Source organism: Bos taurus, chromosome 23 (genome assembly GCF_002263795.3).
Source record: "Bos taurus isolate L1 Dominette 01449 registration number 42190680 breed Hereford chromosome 23, ARS-UCD2.0, whole genome shotgun sequence".
Lineage (NCBI taxonomy): Eukaryota > Metazoa > Chordata > Mammalia > Artiodactyla > Bovidae > Bos > Bos taurus.
The window spans coordinates 32,877,487-32,894,629 of record NC_037350.1 but is presented as its reverse complement, the minus strand read 5'-3'; the positions used below and the strand labels follow the sequence as shown (position 1 = coordinate 32,894,629).

The window sequence follows — 17,143 nt, the reverse complement described above, 5'->3', positions numbered from 1 at the left end:
CTGGAACATTGTGTCAAAGAAGTACATGCATGTTCAATACCCTACCAGCCCCGGCAGTGGGATATTTTCATTTTCTTCTTCCTATTTTTGCTTGCCAGGACCAGTCACTATTATTTTTCCTTCTTCCCTGTCCTTCAGGTACTTGAAATAATTTCAACTTGATTCAACTAATACCTTTTCCGTCTTTAAAACCTCTTCTAAAACCAACTGAATTGCAAACATTTTCATTCAATGTCACCACTGTTTGGTAAACAATTCATAGACAAAACTTAGCCATCTAAAAATAAAGAGAAGTGGAATAAGCCGATATTTGCTAAGCACAGGAAAACACGCGAGGCATAGGTAACTGGATATATCACATCTCTATAAAAAAATATGTTGACTTCAGGAGTGAAGTAATTCTTATCAAGGAGCAAGGGCAATTCTCTCAATTTATTTAACTGTTTTGGTCATAACAACTACACATTTCTTTTTTCTTTTTTTAACTTTTTACCCCCACACAAACAGTGGGTATGCATATATTTGTATTTTGACTCAAATCCTATAGAAGATCTACTCAAGGCTATCTCATACCGTTTCTGAAAAGACTTTACTGGCTGCTCATAAAATTATTAAATGAGCATTTAAATACTTTATTTGTGCTCCTGGGCCCCTTTTTGGCTTTGGCCTGATCTAAGTAGGTCACCCAGAGGTCACTAGGGGCCATAAATCCAGGAGTGGACTGGTGGCTAAGACAGCCTGCATAGCTTTAGTGCAATGTGCTATTTTAGTTTGTGCCCCTGAAATGACACCATCTCTTTGGCACCAGCCAAAGCAAGCTTCCTAGACATCTCTGGGAAGGGAATGTTTTGTAGTAATCCAAGGCATAGGTCACACAGGCATGAATTATTGTGGGGAGGTCTGTGTCTGCTCCGGCCTCTGTGACAAATAAAGTAGGGAAAACGACTTCCAACTGAAGCATTTCTTCAGGAGTCCAAGAATGGAAATTGATCCAAGCAGTCTAGCAAACTGCAAAAGCTAAGAGTGATCAACTTTTTTCAACCCAGGAAACTACGGTAGCCTCTTCCTGCTCCTTCTCCAATCCCTTACTTGGGTTTCATTTGAGAACCCCAGATATGAGTATTTTTGAAAAAGGACTAACATAGCCAAATTACAATTATTATATTTATAACTTTGAAATGTGGCATAATCAAACCAAACTAACTGTTTAGCCAAGGCACATACATTTTATGTTCTTTCTCAACACTTTTCCCATAAAGGGTTTGACTAAACCAGCCTGAACTTTCAGAATCTATTGGTTTTGTACATAAACTTATTTAATCTCTTCTTCCTTCTTCTTTCCTTCTTCCTTTTCTTCTTTCAGTTTTGGAAAGGGAAAATGTAATTCAGTAAACAATATCAAAACATGCCAGATCACAACAGGTAGCATAACTGTTAACCCATTTAGAAAAAAAAAATCTACTTTGGTTTCATAAGCAGTTTACAAAGAAAGACAAAGTGGGTATCTATTCTACTTACAATTCTCTTTTTGACAAACTTTTTGCAATTTTCTTGCTATGCACTGAAGTTACTTTTGAAAGGGTGGGGGGGGGGAAATGCTGGCTTAATTGGCTTGGGGAAAGAAGAGAGCTTTGGTTCAAAACAGTGTAGCATTTTTTCCCCAAGCATCTCTTGATCTCTTTAAGATTGACAAGCAGCTATTGGTCCAGTAGACTCCCTTCTGCCAGTTTATCTCCATCTGGGAGCATTCTCCTTTGGGGGAGTTTGAAACAACCTCCCTAGATACTGTAATCCTATGCTGTGCTTCATTGTACCAGAACATTTGAAGGTCTGGCAAACACATTGCAGGTTCCAGTGGTCTTTCCAGAAGCAAGATCCTAACAGGCATGTAAGTGTCCAGGAAATATATAAGCCTGAGAAATACTTTGCACAGATGACTGTGAACTGGTGGTGGTTTTATTATTCTTATCACTGCACTTGACAACAGCATGGTGAAAACAAAGGCAGGGAAAGCTTGTGGTTCTAAGGAAAGAAGAACTGCAACTTTGACTCGTGCCAAGGAGTAATTTTGGCTGCTGAGCTACTGGTAGACCACCACCTGAGGAACGGTTTCTTCCCACACACGAATCTTGTTCTGTTCTTGAAAGCTGGCCAAGGGCCTCCACTGTGCACAACACTTTTTTTTTTTTCTATTATTATTATCACCATCATAATTGTTACAGTTATCATTACTATTATTATCCATCCAGTTCTTTCTACTAACATACACCAGACTGCCTGTCAAGAAGGCACAGTGACAAAACAGATGAAAGCCCTTTAATTTGATATGTTTGAAACAATAATGCGAAAGGAGCTCTCTAATTCCAATTATTGGTTTTTCAATAGCGTGGTAATCAAATCAATCATTCTCCTGGCAAAGAATACAGTCTACCTGATAGGAACCATTTTCTAAATAGCATGATGATGTTTGGAAAGTCAACCTGTGTGTGAGTGTGTGTGTGTGTGTGTGTGAGAGAGAGAGAGAGAGAGAGAGAGAGAAAGAGAGAAAGAGGGAAGGAGAGAAACAAATACTGAGGTTTCTAGTGGGTAGGTGGGTGACTGCTTCTCTCTCTCTCACTAACCATATGCAACTCTCTCCTAGAACAAGAGCAAAGTTACACACTAATGCTTCTTAATTACATGAACTTTAACATTTTCTTTAACCACAGAAAACAAAAGCTAAAGCAAACAGGATCTCAGAAAAGCAGTTAAAAACATATTGTGAGCAAAACTCATGTTTTTTCTTCCCAGATCTTTCTGTGGTCCATAAATCTAAATGAATTATATATACTTTCAACCAATGGGCCCAAATCCTAAATTTGTGTTTCTTTAGGGGGAAAGGGTCCTTTAAAAGTGTATCCATTACCAGGAAATACAGTTGCCTTAGTAACAAGCTCCTAGGCCTCTTCCTTCCTTTATGTTAGAGGAAACTGATTTGACCCAAAGCTTTCTGCTTTCTTAGGCATGTTCAAGTGAGCCAAAAGCATGGAGGAAACCTCCAAGCAGCTTGAATTCCTCTAGGTAGATGCCACTGTGGAGAAAAGATGATGTAATAGAATGCTGGAGCTTTTCAAATGAGATCTGAGAGAATATGTAATCAACTCTCTTACTGTAGGTGAAAAATGAGGCTCAACAAGGTTATGTGACTTGCCTAAGCTCCTACATCTGCAAAACAGCAGGGGCAGGACTACAGTCCAGGCTCCTAACCACTTATCCATTGGTGCTTCCACCCTATCATACCTCTGAAAAGTGGTTTATAAACCAATTTTTCTGTGATAAGTCCTATTTTGAATATACTTGGAAAAGGGAATGGCAACCCACTCCAGTATTCTTGCCTGGGGAATTCCATGCACAGAGGAACCTGAAGGGCTAATCAGACACTAGGTTCACCAGATATGGAAAAAAACTCTGTATAGAATTCCTTTTATACATCACTTTCTGACCTATTCTAGGAACCCATTTTTGTGAATTCAGAGTAGGAATTAGTGTTAATTGAGTGCTTAGCACCTTCCTAAATATTAATAATATTTAATCCATATACTACCCTAGGAAGTTTGTAGTCCATTTTACAGTGAGTAAACTGAGACACAGGGAGGTGGAGTAACCAGCTTAAAATCACAGAGTAAATTAAGTGGCAGAGCTCAGGCAGTGTAGGTCTGGAGACGAAGCTCTTGACTAATATCCTGCAGGGAGCTTACTTAAAATGAAGGAACTACCCAGACAAGCTTTCAATAAATAGGCAAACATGATCCATGACTCCAAAAGTCATAAAAATACGCTAGATACAGGAATTGTAAGGATTCTGTCTCTAATCTGCAGAGATTAAGTTAAATGAGAAAATCAGTCTGGAAAAGTATAAAGTATATCACCTGTGAAGCACCATGCAAATATTATGACTCTATTACGAAGATAATCTGTACAACTCAATAGGTATTATTGTTCCATCTCCCCACTGAGGAAACAGAGGTTTAGTTTAGCAATTACGTTGTTTAAATCACATAGGTAATAAGAAGCAAAACGAGAATTTGAATTGGAATCTTGTCTGACTCCCAACTTCACTCTTTACTGTGCCTGTTGAGGTTGAAATCACCACCTTGATAATCATGACTGCTCAGGAGAAAGATCTTACAGGTTCCTCAATTCCTGCTTTGTTGAGGTCTTAATTTTCAGAGTGCTCACATGCTCAGTTGTGTCTGACTCTTTATGACTCCATGGACTATAGCCTGCCAGGTTCCTCTGTTCATGGAATTTTTCAGGCAAGAATACTGGAATTGGTTGCCATTTCCTACTCCAGAGGCTCTTCCCAACTCAGGGATGGAACGTGTGTCTCTTGCCTCTCCTATATTGGTAGGCAGATTCTTTACCACTGTGCCCCCTGGGAAGCCCTTCAAAGAGGGGCCACTTAATCTATCAGTTCAGATCAGTCACTCAGTCATGTCCGACTCTTTGCGACCCCATGGACTGCAGCATGCCAGGCTTCCCTGTCCATCACGAATTCCCGGAGCTTTCTTCAGGAGTAAGCTCATATCCATTGAGTCAGTGATGACATCCAACCATCTCATCCTCTGTCGTCCGTTTCTCCTCCCGTTTTCAATCTTTCCCAGCATCAGGATCTTTTCAAATGAGTCAGTTCGTCGCATCAGGTGGCCATAGTAATTTACAGTGCGGTGGTTCCATCTGTCTATAGGTGGCGCTCTTTAGCACTGTAGTAGTAGTAGTGAAGTTGATCAGTCGTGTCCGACTCTTTGCGACCCCATGAACTATAGCCTACCAGGCTCATCCGTCCATGGGATTTTCCAGGCAAGAATACTGGAGTGGGTTGCCATTGCCGTCTCCAGGGAATCTTCCCGATCCAGGGATCGAACCTGGATCTCCCGCATTGTAGGCAGACGCTTTACCGTCTCCCTTTGAGGCAAAGGAGAAATTGTGGCCTGGTGTTTTGAAGGTTGGGTAGATAACTACCAAATTGTCCCATTTAGGCTTATCTTCCTAGTTGTAAACATGTTCTAATTCCTGAAGGGGGTAAATATCTAAGTACGTGTACACAGAAAAAACATACGTAAGTGAAAGTGAAAGCTGAGGAATGGAGCCTAAGAGCAAGCTTCAAATCAGAGTGGCTCTATCTGTCATCCAAGTAAAGCAATAGTCCAGGAATGTGGCAAACAGCAAGGAAGTTCGGGGAGACATTCTTTAAGCTGTTTTAAATCGTGATTTAAAAAAATATATGGTTTTAAATATTTCTGAGGCTGCAACAAAGTAATATAAAGACAGACATCAATAATGGTTGCATCCTAGATGATTAGATTACTGTGCTATACTCTTTCATTTATCGTCAATAAACTTCAGTTACTTGGGTAACTGCAAAAAATTTTACCAGAGCTCCTTTAAAAAATTACTTGATAGGGTAATACCAGATATGATTCTTGTGAATAAAAATGAATTTATGAGGTCCCTGAATCCAGATAACCATTAATATGACAGTTCCAAATTCTTGAAAAGCTCTTGCCTGCAGCCCAATCTTATAAGCAGCATTTGAACAAGGAATTTGTAGATTACAAGGTTAGCCATTTCAATTTGCAAACTTTAATGTCAAATTCCACCACATAGGGTCTACCTAGGGAAACCCAGGCAGTGCAGTGGGTCTCAGAAGCTAGTAAGGCTGCCACCTCCCAGCCTAGAAGGAGAGGAAAAGGGAGAGGCAATCGAGAGATCTGGGGTGCCAGGGTGCCAGGAAGAGCGAGAGAGGGAAAGATCCAAAGGTAGAGAGAGAACAGAGGGAGCCGCGGTTGGTGCAGAGCTAAGCAGCATGGCACCGTGGAGAACATTCCCTGGTCCATTAGTCCAACCACTCCTGCTGTGTGCTGAGCAGGGAGACAGACTTCCTTCTCTTAAGGTGTTAGACAAGAGAGCATAGTAGAGGGACAAAGGGATATCAGCATTATTTTCTACCCTAAACTGAACCTTTCGTCAGTTTAAAAAAAAAAAGCATTTGGGAGACCCATTAAATTCCTTTGTCCCCAGTTTTGCACTGCACTCCTGGGGTGTCATCCCATCCGGGATGCTGTCAGAGTCCTCCAGTTCCTTACCCAAGTCTGTTCAAAGTTTCCAACAGTGTCAGAGCTAAGCAAAGTCGATCAGAAAGGCTCCTGCCAGAAAGACATGTTTACCTTCTCCAAAAACATCATCCTCTTCATCCATCAGCAGCTCCTCGGGGTCCAGGTACTGCATCTTGGAGATGGCAGTCAGCGTTGCAGCCGGAACGTAGCCCCTGCAGCCTCACTGGCCCCAGAGGCGTTTTCCCTTCCCCGGGTTGCCTAAGCGCCCCAAGAGGGCAGCTTCCGCCTCTGCCCTTGAGAAAGCAGCTTCATTCATATGAATAGGCTTCGAGAACCTTTTGAAGAGTGCATTCCAGGTGGGGTGATTTTCACCACTGACAAGAAAGAATTTGCTCTCTCTCTCTTTTTTTTTTTGGAAGGGGGCTGCAGATCCGGTTGAAGCTGAACACAGATAACACTTCAAGTCAGAGGGCAATGAATTCTATTTTCTAGCAACAACTTTCATATTTTCTTAAAGAGGAAGGTAGGCGTTTAAGTTTCCGACTTGTGAATTTGAACACAATGAGTAGTGTTGAAAGAGAGGGGGTTCACATTTCTCCTCTCTCAGTTTTGCTTCAGTGACAATTTATCTGGAAGGACAGCAAGCCTCTCTGTTAGACCCAGGCAGGCGTTTGGAGGGACAGAACTTTTCTTTTACTCAGTAATAGTCGCATTTTTCTTTTTTTGTAACAAACGCTTTGCATTTGAAGATTAGAAACTTTCCAAAACTTACACCAAATTTAATGCACATGTAGACTCTTACTGACTCAGTTCATCTTTGGTAAATTGTTTGGATCAAAAAACTTCCATTTAATAATACTGACTCAGTCTGATACTTCAGACTTACCACTAAAGCAGAAAGTAGAAAATGTAACTCAGAAGGCAGTTCCTCCCAGAATGAGGAGTAACCACTGAGCTGTCACGTGAGTACCAGTGGTTGGCATCACCATATGGAAACACCCAAAGTGTGCTAAATTCTATACTGCTGTTCAAACACAAATCTGAGTGAACTGCAACTTCACTAGGTGTTTCTCAGCCCTCTCCCCTCAGGTGTCAGAAGCTCGGAAAATGCAAATAGAGACGAGGGTGGGCAGTTATTGGCCCAAGGTGTTTACTTCTAGCAATTCTGTTTACTGAGTAGGGTTTTAAAAATATGTACACATATATTAACAGACTTTGTTTTCTAGAGCAGCTTTAGGTTCATAGCAAAATTGAGAGGAAGTAATAGCAATTTCCCGTAATCCCCTGCTTCCCCCTATACATAGCCCCCCCCCCCATTATCAAACCTCACCCTACCTCCACCACTCCCCATCTCCCCCTCCCTCCCAGAGTGGTATGTTTGTTACAACTGTTGAACCTACACTGATACATCATTATCATCCAGAGTCCAAGCTTTACAAGAGCCCAAGGTTCATTCTTTGGAGAAGGCACTGGCACCCCACTCCAGTACCCTTGCCTGGAAAATCCCATGGATGGAGCAACCTGGTAGGCTGCAGTCCTTGGGGTCACAAAGAGTCGGACACGACTGAGCGACTTCACTTTCACTTTTCACTTTCATGCTTTGGAGAAGGAAATGGCAACCCACTCCAGTGTTCTTGCCTGGAGAATCCCAGGGACGGAGGAGCCTGGTGGGCTGCCACTGTCTATGGGGTCGCACAGAGTTGGACATGACTGAAGTGACTTAGCAGCAGCAGCAGGGTTCATTCTTGATGTTGTATATACACTATGCGGAGAAGGCAATGGCAACCCACTCCAGTAGTCTTGCCTGGAAAATCCCATGGATGGAGGAGCCTGGTAGGCCGCAGTCCATGGGATCTCACAGAATCGGACACGACTGAAGCGACTTAGCAGCGGTAGCAGCAGCATATACACTATGGGCTTGGACAAATAGATAATGATATGTATCCACCATTATAGTCTCATACAAAGTAGTTTTTCTGCCCTAAAAATCCTCTTGCTTTGCCTATTTCTCCCTCCCTACCACAACCCCTGGCAACCTTTTTACTGGCTCCATAGTTCTGCCTGTTCCAGAATGTCATAGCTGGAATCATACAAAATGCAGACTTTTCACATTGGCTTCTTTCATTTAGTTGTTGTTGTTCAGTCGCTAAGTCGTGTCTGACTCTTTGTGACCCCATGAACTGCAGCACAACAGGCTTCCCTGTCCTATGCTATATCCCTGAGTTTGCTCAAACTCATGTCCACTGAGTTGCTGATGCCATCCAATCATCTCATTTTCTGACCCCATCTTCTCATCTTGCTCTCAATCTTTCCCAGCATCAGGGTCTTTTCCAATGCGTCTGCTCTTCACATCAGGTGACCAAAGTATTGGAGCTCAGCATCAGTCCTTCCGATGAATATTCAGGGTTGATTTCCTTTAGGATTGACTGGTTTGATGTCCTTGCTGTCTAAGGGACTCTCAAGACTCTTCTCTAGCACCACAATATGAAAGCATCAATTCTTTGGTGCTCAGCCTTCTTTATGGTCCAACTCTCACATCTGTACAGGATTACTGAAAAAACCATAGCTTTGACTATATGGACCTTTGTTGGCAAAGTGATGTCTCTGCTTTTTAATACACTGTCTATGTTTGTCATAGTAGTATGCATTTAAGTTTCCTCCTTGTCTTTTCATGGCTTGATAGCTCGTTTCTTCTTGAAAGTGAAAGTCACTCAGTCTTGTCCAACTCTTTTCAACCCCATGGACTATACAGTCCATGGAATTCTCCAGGCCAGAATACTGGAGTAGGTAGCTGTTCCCTTCTCCAAGGGATTTTCCTAACCCAGAGATCGAACCCAGGTCTCCAGCATTACAGGTGGATTCTTTATCAGTTGAGCCACCAGGGAAGCCCAAGAATACTAGAGTGGGTAGCCTATCCCTTCTCCAGTGGATCTTCTTGACCCAGGAGTTGAACTGGAGTCTTCTGCATTGCAGGCAGATTCTTTACCAGCTGAGCTACCAGGGAATCCCTCCTTTCTTAAGACTGAATAATATTCCACTGTTGATATAACACAGCTTATTTATCTATTCACCTACAGAAGGATACCTTGGTTGCTTCCAATTTTAGGCAATTATGAACAAAGCTGATATAAATATCTATGTGCAGGTTTTTGTGTGGACATAAATTTTCAACTCCTTTGAGTGCTTAAAAAGGAGTGGGATTACTTATTGTGTGGTAAAAGTGGCTTCCCGGGTGGCGCTAGTAGTAAAGAACCCGCCTGCCTATGCAGGAGACATGAGACACGAGTTTGATACTTAGGTCAGGAAGATCCCTTGGAGAAGGAAATGGCAAGCCACTCCAGTACTCTTGCCTGGAGAATCCCATGGACTGAGGAGCCTGGCAGGCTCCGTAGGGGTGCAAAGAGTCAGACACAACTTAGCATAGCATAGCACTATGGTTAAAGTATGTTAAGTTTTGTATGAAACTGCCAAATTGTCTTCCAAAGTAGCTGTACCATTTTGGATCCCCATCACTGAAGAGTTGCTAAAGACAGTTCCCATTGCTCCATATCCTTTGAGCACCAGCAGTGGGCTTCCCCCTGTGCTGACTGCCATAGGGTTTTCAAAGAGAACATGTAGCTTGGGGCCTGTAGGAACCTCTAACTGAGCTCAACCAGGGCTGGGACCATCCTTGGGGTGAGTTTGGAAACAGTGAGTGTTTGGGGATGCACAACGACTAGGGGTATGGCTGATATTTAATGTCTTGGTAACCTTTCTGCAATGCATGGGATAGTGGCTTGAGAGGAAGGCCTGTCCAGCTCTAAAATGCCAACAGTGCCCCTCCCACCTTGAGAAATACCCTGAGAGGCAGATAGCTGGAGCTGAAGTCTTTCTCTAGATCACCTCTTCTCCCTTTCTTTCTAACTTTTTCACCACATCCTCCACCCTAATTCCCATTCAAATGACTTTTCTGGTCAAGGATTATGATTAATTACCTAAATTATATCAATGGGCTTGAACTGGAAGATGAAGTCACTATGGAATACAGTATGGGGGTTCCTCAAAAAATTAAAAAATAGAATTACCATATGATTCAGCAAGCCCAATCCTGGGCATACACTGTGCCCCCCCCCCCCCTGCCCTGGCCTGCCACCGTTCCCCCCACTGCTGCCCCCTCCCCACCAAATTTGAAAGCAAGATCTTGAATTGATGCTTGTATTGCCGTGTTCATTGCAGCACTATTCACAATAGCCAAGATACGAAAGTAATCTAACTGTCCATTCATGGATGAATGGATTATGAAAATGTGGCATATACATACAATGGAATATTATTCAGCCTTAAAAAAGAAGGAAATCCTGTTATAGGCTATAAAATGGATGAACCTTGAGGACATTTTGCTGAATGAAATAAGCCAGTCACAAAAATACCAGTACTGTATGGTTCCCCTTATTCAATGCACCTAAAGGGGTCAAATTCATAGAACAGCAAGCAAAATGGTAATTGCCAGGGGCTGGGGGGAGAGGAAAATGGGAAGTTGTTCAATGGATATAGTTTCAGTCATGCAAGATGAAAAAGTTCTACAGATCTGTTGCACAACGGTGTGCATATTGTGGACTTAAAATGTGGACTTAAAAGCTGTTAAGAGGGTAAATTTATGTTATGTGTGTGTGTGTTTTTTTTAACTATATCCAAAAAAATGGTCCCAAAATGTAGGAAATCTGCATGTAAACCAGAGCTCCATTTATTGTGGCTGGGATGAGAGGACAGGTTTCAGTTTTGATGATCACTACATTTCTCACCCATTGTCCTATGTCCTTTAATCTGCACAACCTCACAAGGTGGATGCTATTTTCTCATTTTACAGATGAAGCAATCTGCTTCATCTGTAAGCTTAGGAAAGCTTAAATAACTTTCCTAAGAGCACATAGCTAAGTGAGTGGCAGACTGGACTAACTCTAAAGCTCATTCCATTGCTTCTCGTCTAAACAGCTTTATGGAGTGACTGACAATGATCTGGGTCCCCAAGGCATCCGTGTGGCTCTTGGGGATCTGCATCACCTCCATTTTCTCCCACCTCAGAACCACCAGGTTACCATAGCAACCCTGGGGTCCCCAGCCATTCTACTTCAGCAAGTTGAGCATAATCTCTCTTAGCCTATCTCCTCATCTTCAGATGGAGAAAATAATATCTCCTTGTTATGCGTTTAACTGTGTCCTCACCTCCCACCCACAACCAAAATCCATATGTTGAAGTTCTTAACCCCAGTACCTCAGAATGTGACTTTATTTGAAAATAGGATAATTGCAGATGTAACTGGTGAAGATGAGGTAATACTTGAATTGGATGTCCCCACCAAATCCACCTGTTCTTATAAAAAGGGGGGATTTGGACACAGACAGGCACACAGAGAGAACACCATGTGAAGATGGAGATAGAGATCTAGACGTCAAGGAATGCCAAAGACTGCCAGCCAACCACCAGAAGCTATGGAACAGGCTCTCCCTGCCTCCCTCAGAAGGAACCAGCCCTGGTGAAACCTTGATCTCAGACTTCTAGCCTCCAAAACTATGAAACAATAAATTTCAGTTATGTAAGCCACCCAGCTTGGGGTGCTTTGTCATGGCAGCCCTAGCAAGCTAACACACTTCCTCATTTGGCTTGTTTTGAGGATTACAAAGGCTAATTCATGTAAAGGAACTGACATAGCACATGGCACACCACACATGCCCAGTTGTAATCTCTCACAGGGCGGCTTAGGGCCATTCCTCTGGCTGAGGCCTCAGTGGGGATGGAAAGTGAGTAGCCACCATGTTTGCTACAAAGTCTCAATAGCCCTTTGGACAGTCTCCTCAATCTTTTCTTCTCCAGTCCAGACATTTGAAAAAGACAGATAACAATCTCAAAGAACAGGCCACAGATGCCACTGAGAATGCCTTCAGAGCACTGTATTAGAAAACATGCTCCTTGTTCCCAAAGTTCATGCTCACCTTAGAGAGAGAAGGTGTATATGCATGATGTGTTGGGTATGGAGGAAAATGAATGAATGGCCTACAGATGCGTGCAGCCATATGTATCCATTTCAAAAACATCATGTTGACCAAGAAAGCCTCATAAAAATATAAATATGAATCTACTTATATAAATGACAAAAATGGCAAAATAAAAAATATATATAATAGCTAAACTGACAAAAACATATTAACAGGAGAAGAGGCGTACAGATTTTATTAATATTTGTATAATGCCTGGGGAATTCATAAGAAAAATCTTAAAATCCCATAGAAGCGGTTAGATTTGGGGGCTGTATACTATTTTAACAAAGAGTGATAAGTTGTGGGGAAGCAACTAGAAGAAGGAAGACCAGACAAAGGAAGGCAAGAAGGCTGGAGCTCCTAGTGGAGGTGAACTGTGAGAAAGAGACTAGGAAATGTATGATAGATATGTGTGTGTGCATGCTTAGTCGCTCAGTTGTGTCCAACTCTTTACAACCCTTTGGACTATAGCCCACCAGGCTCCTCTGTCTGTAGGATTTCTCAGGCAAGAACACTAGAGTGGGTTGCTATTTCCTCCTCCAGGGGATCTTTCCTATCCAGAGATCGAACTGGCGTCTCCTGTGTCTCCTGCATTGCAGGCAGATTCTTTACCCATGGATTGCTTAATAAGATATGCTATGCAGGCTCATCTCATCTCTGGTGATAAAAGTGACCTTCAGTTAATGAAGAGTCATTTTCCTTTTCCTGCTATCCAAGAGGGGAACACCTTTACAAAGGGAAATTTATGCCCTGTTTTTAGGCAGAATGGGAGAAAGCTTTGCTTTCTGTGTCTGCTATTTCTGAATTGCCTTCAGCTAAAAATACTTTTCTTAGGGTTTCCCAGGTGGTGTTGGGGCTTCCTTGGTGGCTCAGATGGTAGAGAATCGGCCTACAATGCAGGAAACCTGTGTTTGATCTCTGAGTTGGGAAGATCCCCTGAAGGATGGCATGGCAACCCACTCCAGTATTCTTGCCTGGAGAATTCCATGGACAGAGGAGCCTGGCAGGCTACAGTCCATAGAGTCACAAAGAGTTGGACATGACTGAAGCAACCTAACTCACACATATGCAGAAATAATCCTCATGCTAATGGGGCATATTTTGGAGCAATATATTCTGATCCCCTTCAAATCCATCCTGGAAAAAAGGACTGAGGCTTGGGAAACTCGGTGTTCAGGGCTGGTCAGTTTACTGAGGTGTAGGTTATAGAGAGTGGCTTTGACTAAACAGTGAGAGGTGAGTCTGGAACAACAACCAAAGGAACTTGCATTTCAGTGACTGAGGCAAACAGCTCTGGTAATTGGATTTGAGGAAGAGAACGAAAGTGAGGATGAAGCTTACTTTCATAGTGTGAATCCTGTGAGCCAACTATTTTAATCAAGTCTGATTTGTGACAGTCTGGGATTCCCTGGTGGCTCAGACGGTAAAGCGTCTGCCCGCAATGCGAGAGACCTGGGTTCAATTCCCGGGTTGGGAAGATCCCCTGGAGAAGGAAATGGCAACCCATTCCAGTATTCTGGCCTAGAAAATCCCATGGATGGAGGAGCCTGGTGGGCTATAGTCCATGGGGTCGCAAAGAGTCAGACGCGACTGAGAAACTTCAATCGTGGGCTAAGTTTAACAACAGAACTTGGAATATGGCAAAGCTTTTGTACTCTGAGCAATTGGTATTTACAGAGAAGGCAATGGCACCCCACTCCAGTACTCTTGCCTGGAAAATCCCATGGACAGGGGAGCCTGGTAGGCTGCAGTCCATGGGGTCGCTGAGAGTCGGACACCACTGAGAGACTTCCCTTTCATTTTTCGCTTTCATACATTGGAGAAGGAAATGGCAACCCACTCCAGTGTTCTTGCCTGGAGAATCCCAGGGACAGAAGAGCCTAGTGGGCTGCCGTCTATAGGGTCGCACAGAGTTGGACACGACTGAAGTGACTTAGCAGCAGCAGCAGCAGTACCAGGTATGCAAATATCAAGGTCTTGTCCTTGCTTTGAGACACTCTACTTGCCCATTTCTGTGTTCATTCATTTACTCCTTCATTCATTAATTCATCCATCCATTTATCTATTTGAAAAATTGATAATGAACATCTACTATATTTTAGGCACAGTGGGAAACATTTAAGTAAATGCATAAATGATTATGTGTGTGTTGTGTTGAACATGTGAAAATCAACATGTTATAAGATATTATTTTGTAGAATAAGAATTTAAGTTATAATGATTGGCTATTTACTAAACATTTCTGCATGATTTGCTGTTTTAGGAAAAAATGACCTTTTGTGAAGTGCTTAAAGGAGGAAGTCACACTGATGGGAAAATGTCATCATCCAATGTAAGCTTTCATTTCAATACAGGATGAGCTTCACAATCTTCTCTCTGTACCCATTTCTGGAGAATTTCCCACTCCTCCAGAAAGTATTTCAAAATATTTAATTTTCAGGTACAAAAACTTCAGAGCAGGGAGGAATCTGAAATAATTAGGCATCTTAGAAACAGAAAGGAGAACAAAGTATGAGAGAGGAATTGAAACTGTGAGGAGAGTTTGGAATCAAGAAAGAAAAAGAAGGTGAAAAAACCCACAGAGCCAGAAATAATCTTATCTTTGGATAACTTTGACTGTAAAAATGCACATAAAATGTGCCTAACTGCAGGATGGCATGGATAAGGAGCTGGGACTAAAGAAACATGATTTTAACAATATTCCTATTTTCACGTTGCAAGAGAGTATATCCACCTTGTTGGGTGACATTCCCCCCAGAGGCTTCAAAGTCTTCCTGTTCACCTTTCCCAGTTTTAGGGGTATCTCTCAACTGTAGGAGCCACACTCAAGGTTGCTTACTACAGGTGCTGGGAAAGTCTAAAGGACAGGCTGAATGAAATTCTGGGTGATTTGCCTTCCCCAGCTCTGTTGTAGCCTTGAAAACCAAGAGCCTACAGTACAGTGAAAACCAGTAGACTGGCAGTCATTGGAGTGGTTAGGGAATGGGCTTCGAGCTTCTTTAAAGCCCCTTTCCTCAGAAAATTGTCATGATTTGACTTGTCTGTTGGGTCCCTGGAAGACCCCATTTACCAGACTGTCTTTATTGAATTTGACTCAGATTTGCCCAGAGTGAACAGCTTCTTTCCTGGGTCTGTTTGTTGAAAATCAGAGACAACTGGGGAATAATTAAGCAGCCCAGGGTGGTGGAAAGAACTGTGGGAAAACAGTAGGTGAACCAAAATCTTAAGAAAAAAAAAGCTAAGGAAAGAAATAGCTATAGGGGACTTGAAAAGCTCTGATGTATTCCTGGGAATCCAGAAGACCAAACGTGTAAGGCTGAATACATGACCAGGCTGTGCACATGCTAAGAAAAGATCTTCAAAGGCCATAAACAGTCACCCCTGTCTTATCTTGAGGCTCTGAAGAAGCAGGAAGGAAATGTTAAGGCAAAGTTATAAGGTCAGAGTTTGAGAGTATGTCCCAGCTTACACACAAAGTGACCTGACAAAAGCTAAGACTAAATTGGTTTCAAGCATTTTTTAAAAAAAAATCTCTGTCCAACATTAGCTGACTGCTAAGTAAGTAAGCAGAGATTTCAGTGTTATTCTTTCAAATAACAAAGAATACAGACTTTACAGAACTAGTTCAGAAAAGTCATTAAACAACAACAAAACCCTTAGGGGACTTCTCTGGTGGCTAAGACTCTGCTCTCCTAATGAAGAAAGCCCAGGTCCAAGCCCTGGTCAGGGGACTAGAACCACATACTGCAACTAACACCTGGTGCAGCCAAATACATAGATTTTTTTTTTTTTTAATCCTAGGGAAGGGGGAGAATCTGATTTCCAGAGTTCCCAAATAATATTAATTAAATTGTCCAGTTTTCAACACAAAATTGAGACATGCAAAGAAATAAGAAATTATGAGCCATCCACACAAAACAATATAAAACCTGTCAACAGAAACTGTCCCTGAAGAAGCTCAGTATTAGACTTACTAGGACAAAGACTTGAAATCATCTATTCAAAGTGCATTTAAAGAACTAAAGGAAATTAAACATGGGAAGAAAGTCTCACAATGGAAAATGTCAACAAGAAGATACAGATTATCTGAAGAAAACAAAAACATTAACTCAAAAAACATATATGTACCTGCATGTTCATTGCGGTGCTATTTATAATAGTCGCGATATGGGAACAACTTTAGTACCCATCAATGGACAAACGGATAAAGAACATGTGGTTTATATACACAATGGAATACTGCTGCTGCTGCTGCCAAGTTGCTTCAGTCGTGTCTGACTCTGTGCGACCCCAGAGACGGCAGCCCACCAGGCTCCCCCGTCCCTGGGATTCTCCAGGCAAGAACATTGGAGTCGGTTGCCATTTCCTTCTCCAATGCATGGAAGTGAAAAGTGAAAGTGAAGTCGTTCAGTCACGTCCGACTCTTCACGACCCCATGGACTGCAGCCTACCAGGCTCCTCTGTCCATGGGGTTTTCCAGGCAAGAGTACTGGAGTGGGTTGCCATTGCCTTCTCCAAATAGAATACTACTCAGCCATAAAAAGAATGAAATCTTGTCATTTTCAAGAACATGAATGAGCCTAGAGGGTGTAGTATGTTAAGTGAAACAAGTCAAGCAGAGAAAGACAAATACTCTATGATTTCACTTAAATGAAATCTAAATTTCACTTCTATGGAATCTAAAAAACAAAACAAATGAACAAACAAAAATAAAACAGAAACGGACTCATAGACACAGGGAACAAACTAGTGATTGCCAGAGGCGGGCAGTTGGAGTGGGGGGAATGGGCAAAATAGGTGAAGGGGATTAAGAGGCACACACTTCCAGTTATAAAAATAAATAAGTCATGGGGATGTAATATACAGAATAGGAAATGCACTCAGTATTATCATAATAACTTATAATGGTGACAGATGATAACTAGATTTATCGTGATCATCTCACAATGTATATAAGTGTCGACTATGTTATATACCTGAAATTAACACATCATCATATATCAATTGTTCCTCAATAAAAAAGAAAATATGTG

The 17,143-nt window shown here is 42.1% G+C and overlaps 1 protein-coding gene across 5 annotated transcripts in view; it reads right to left on the bottom strand.

Moving 5' to 3' along the window:
* The window catches only part of RIPOR2 (RHO family interacting cell polarization regulator 2), a 211,576-nt gene that overhangs the window by 103,706 nt on the left and 90,727 nt on the right, over window positions 1–17,143 (bottom strand). For 2 of the 5 annotated variants that reach the window (XM_010818489.4, XM_024983689.2), the window contains exon 1: window positions 6,207–6,341. The exons of the other annotated variants lie outside the window; for them this stretch is intronic. In XM_010818489.4, coding sequence (XP_010816791.1) covers window positions 6,207–6,267 — 61 coding nt within the window. In that variant the 5' untranslated portion in view covers window positions 6,268–6,341. Of the gene's footprint in view, window positions 1–6,206; window positions 6,342–17,143 lie in introns of those variants that run through there. 5 annotated transcript variants of the gene reach the window in all.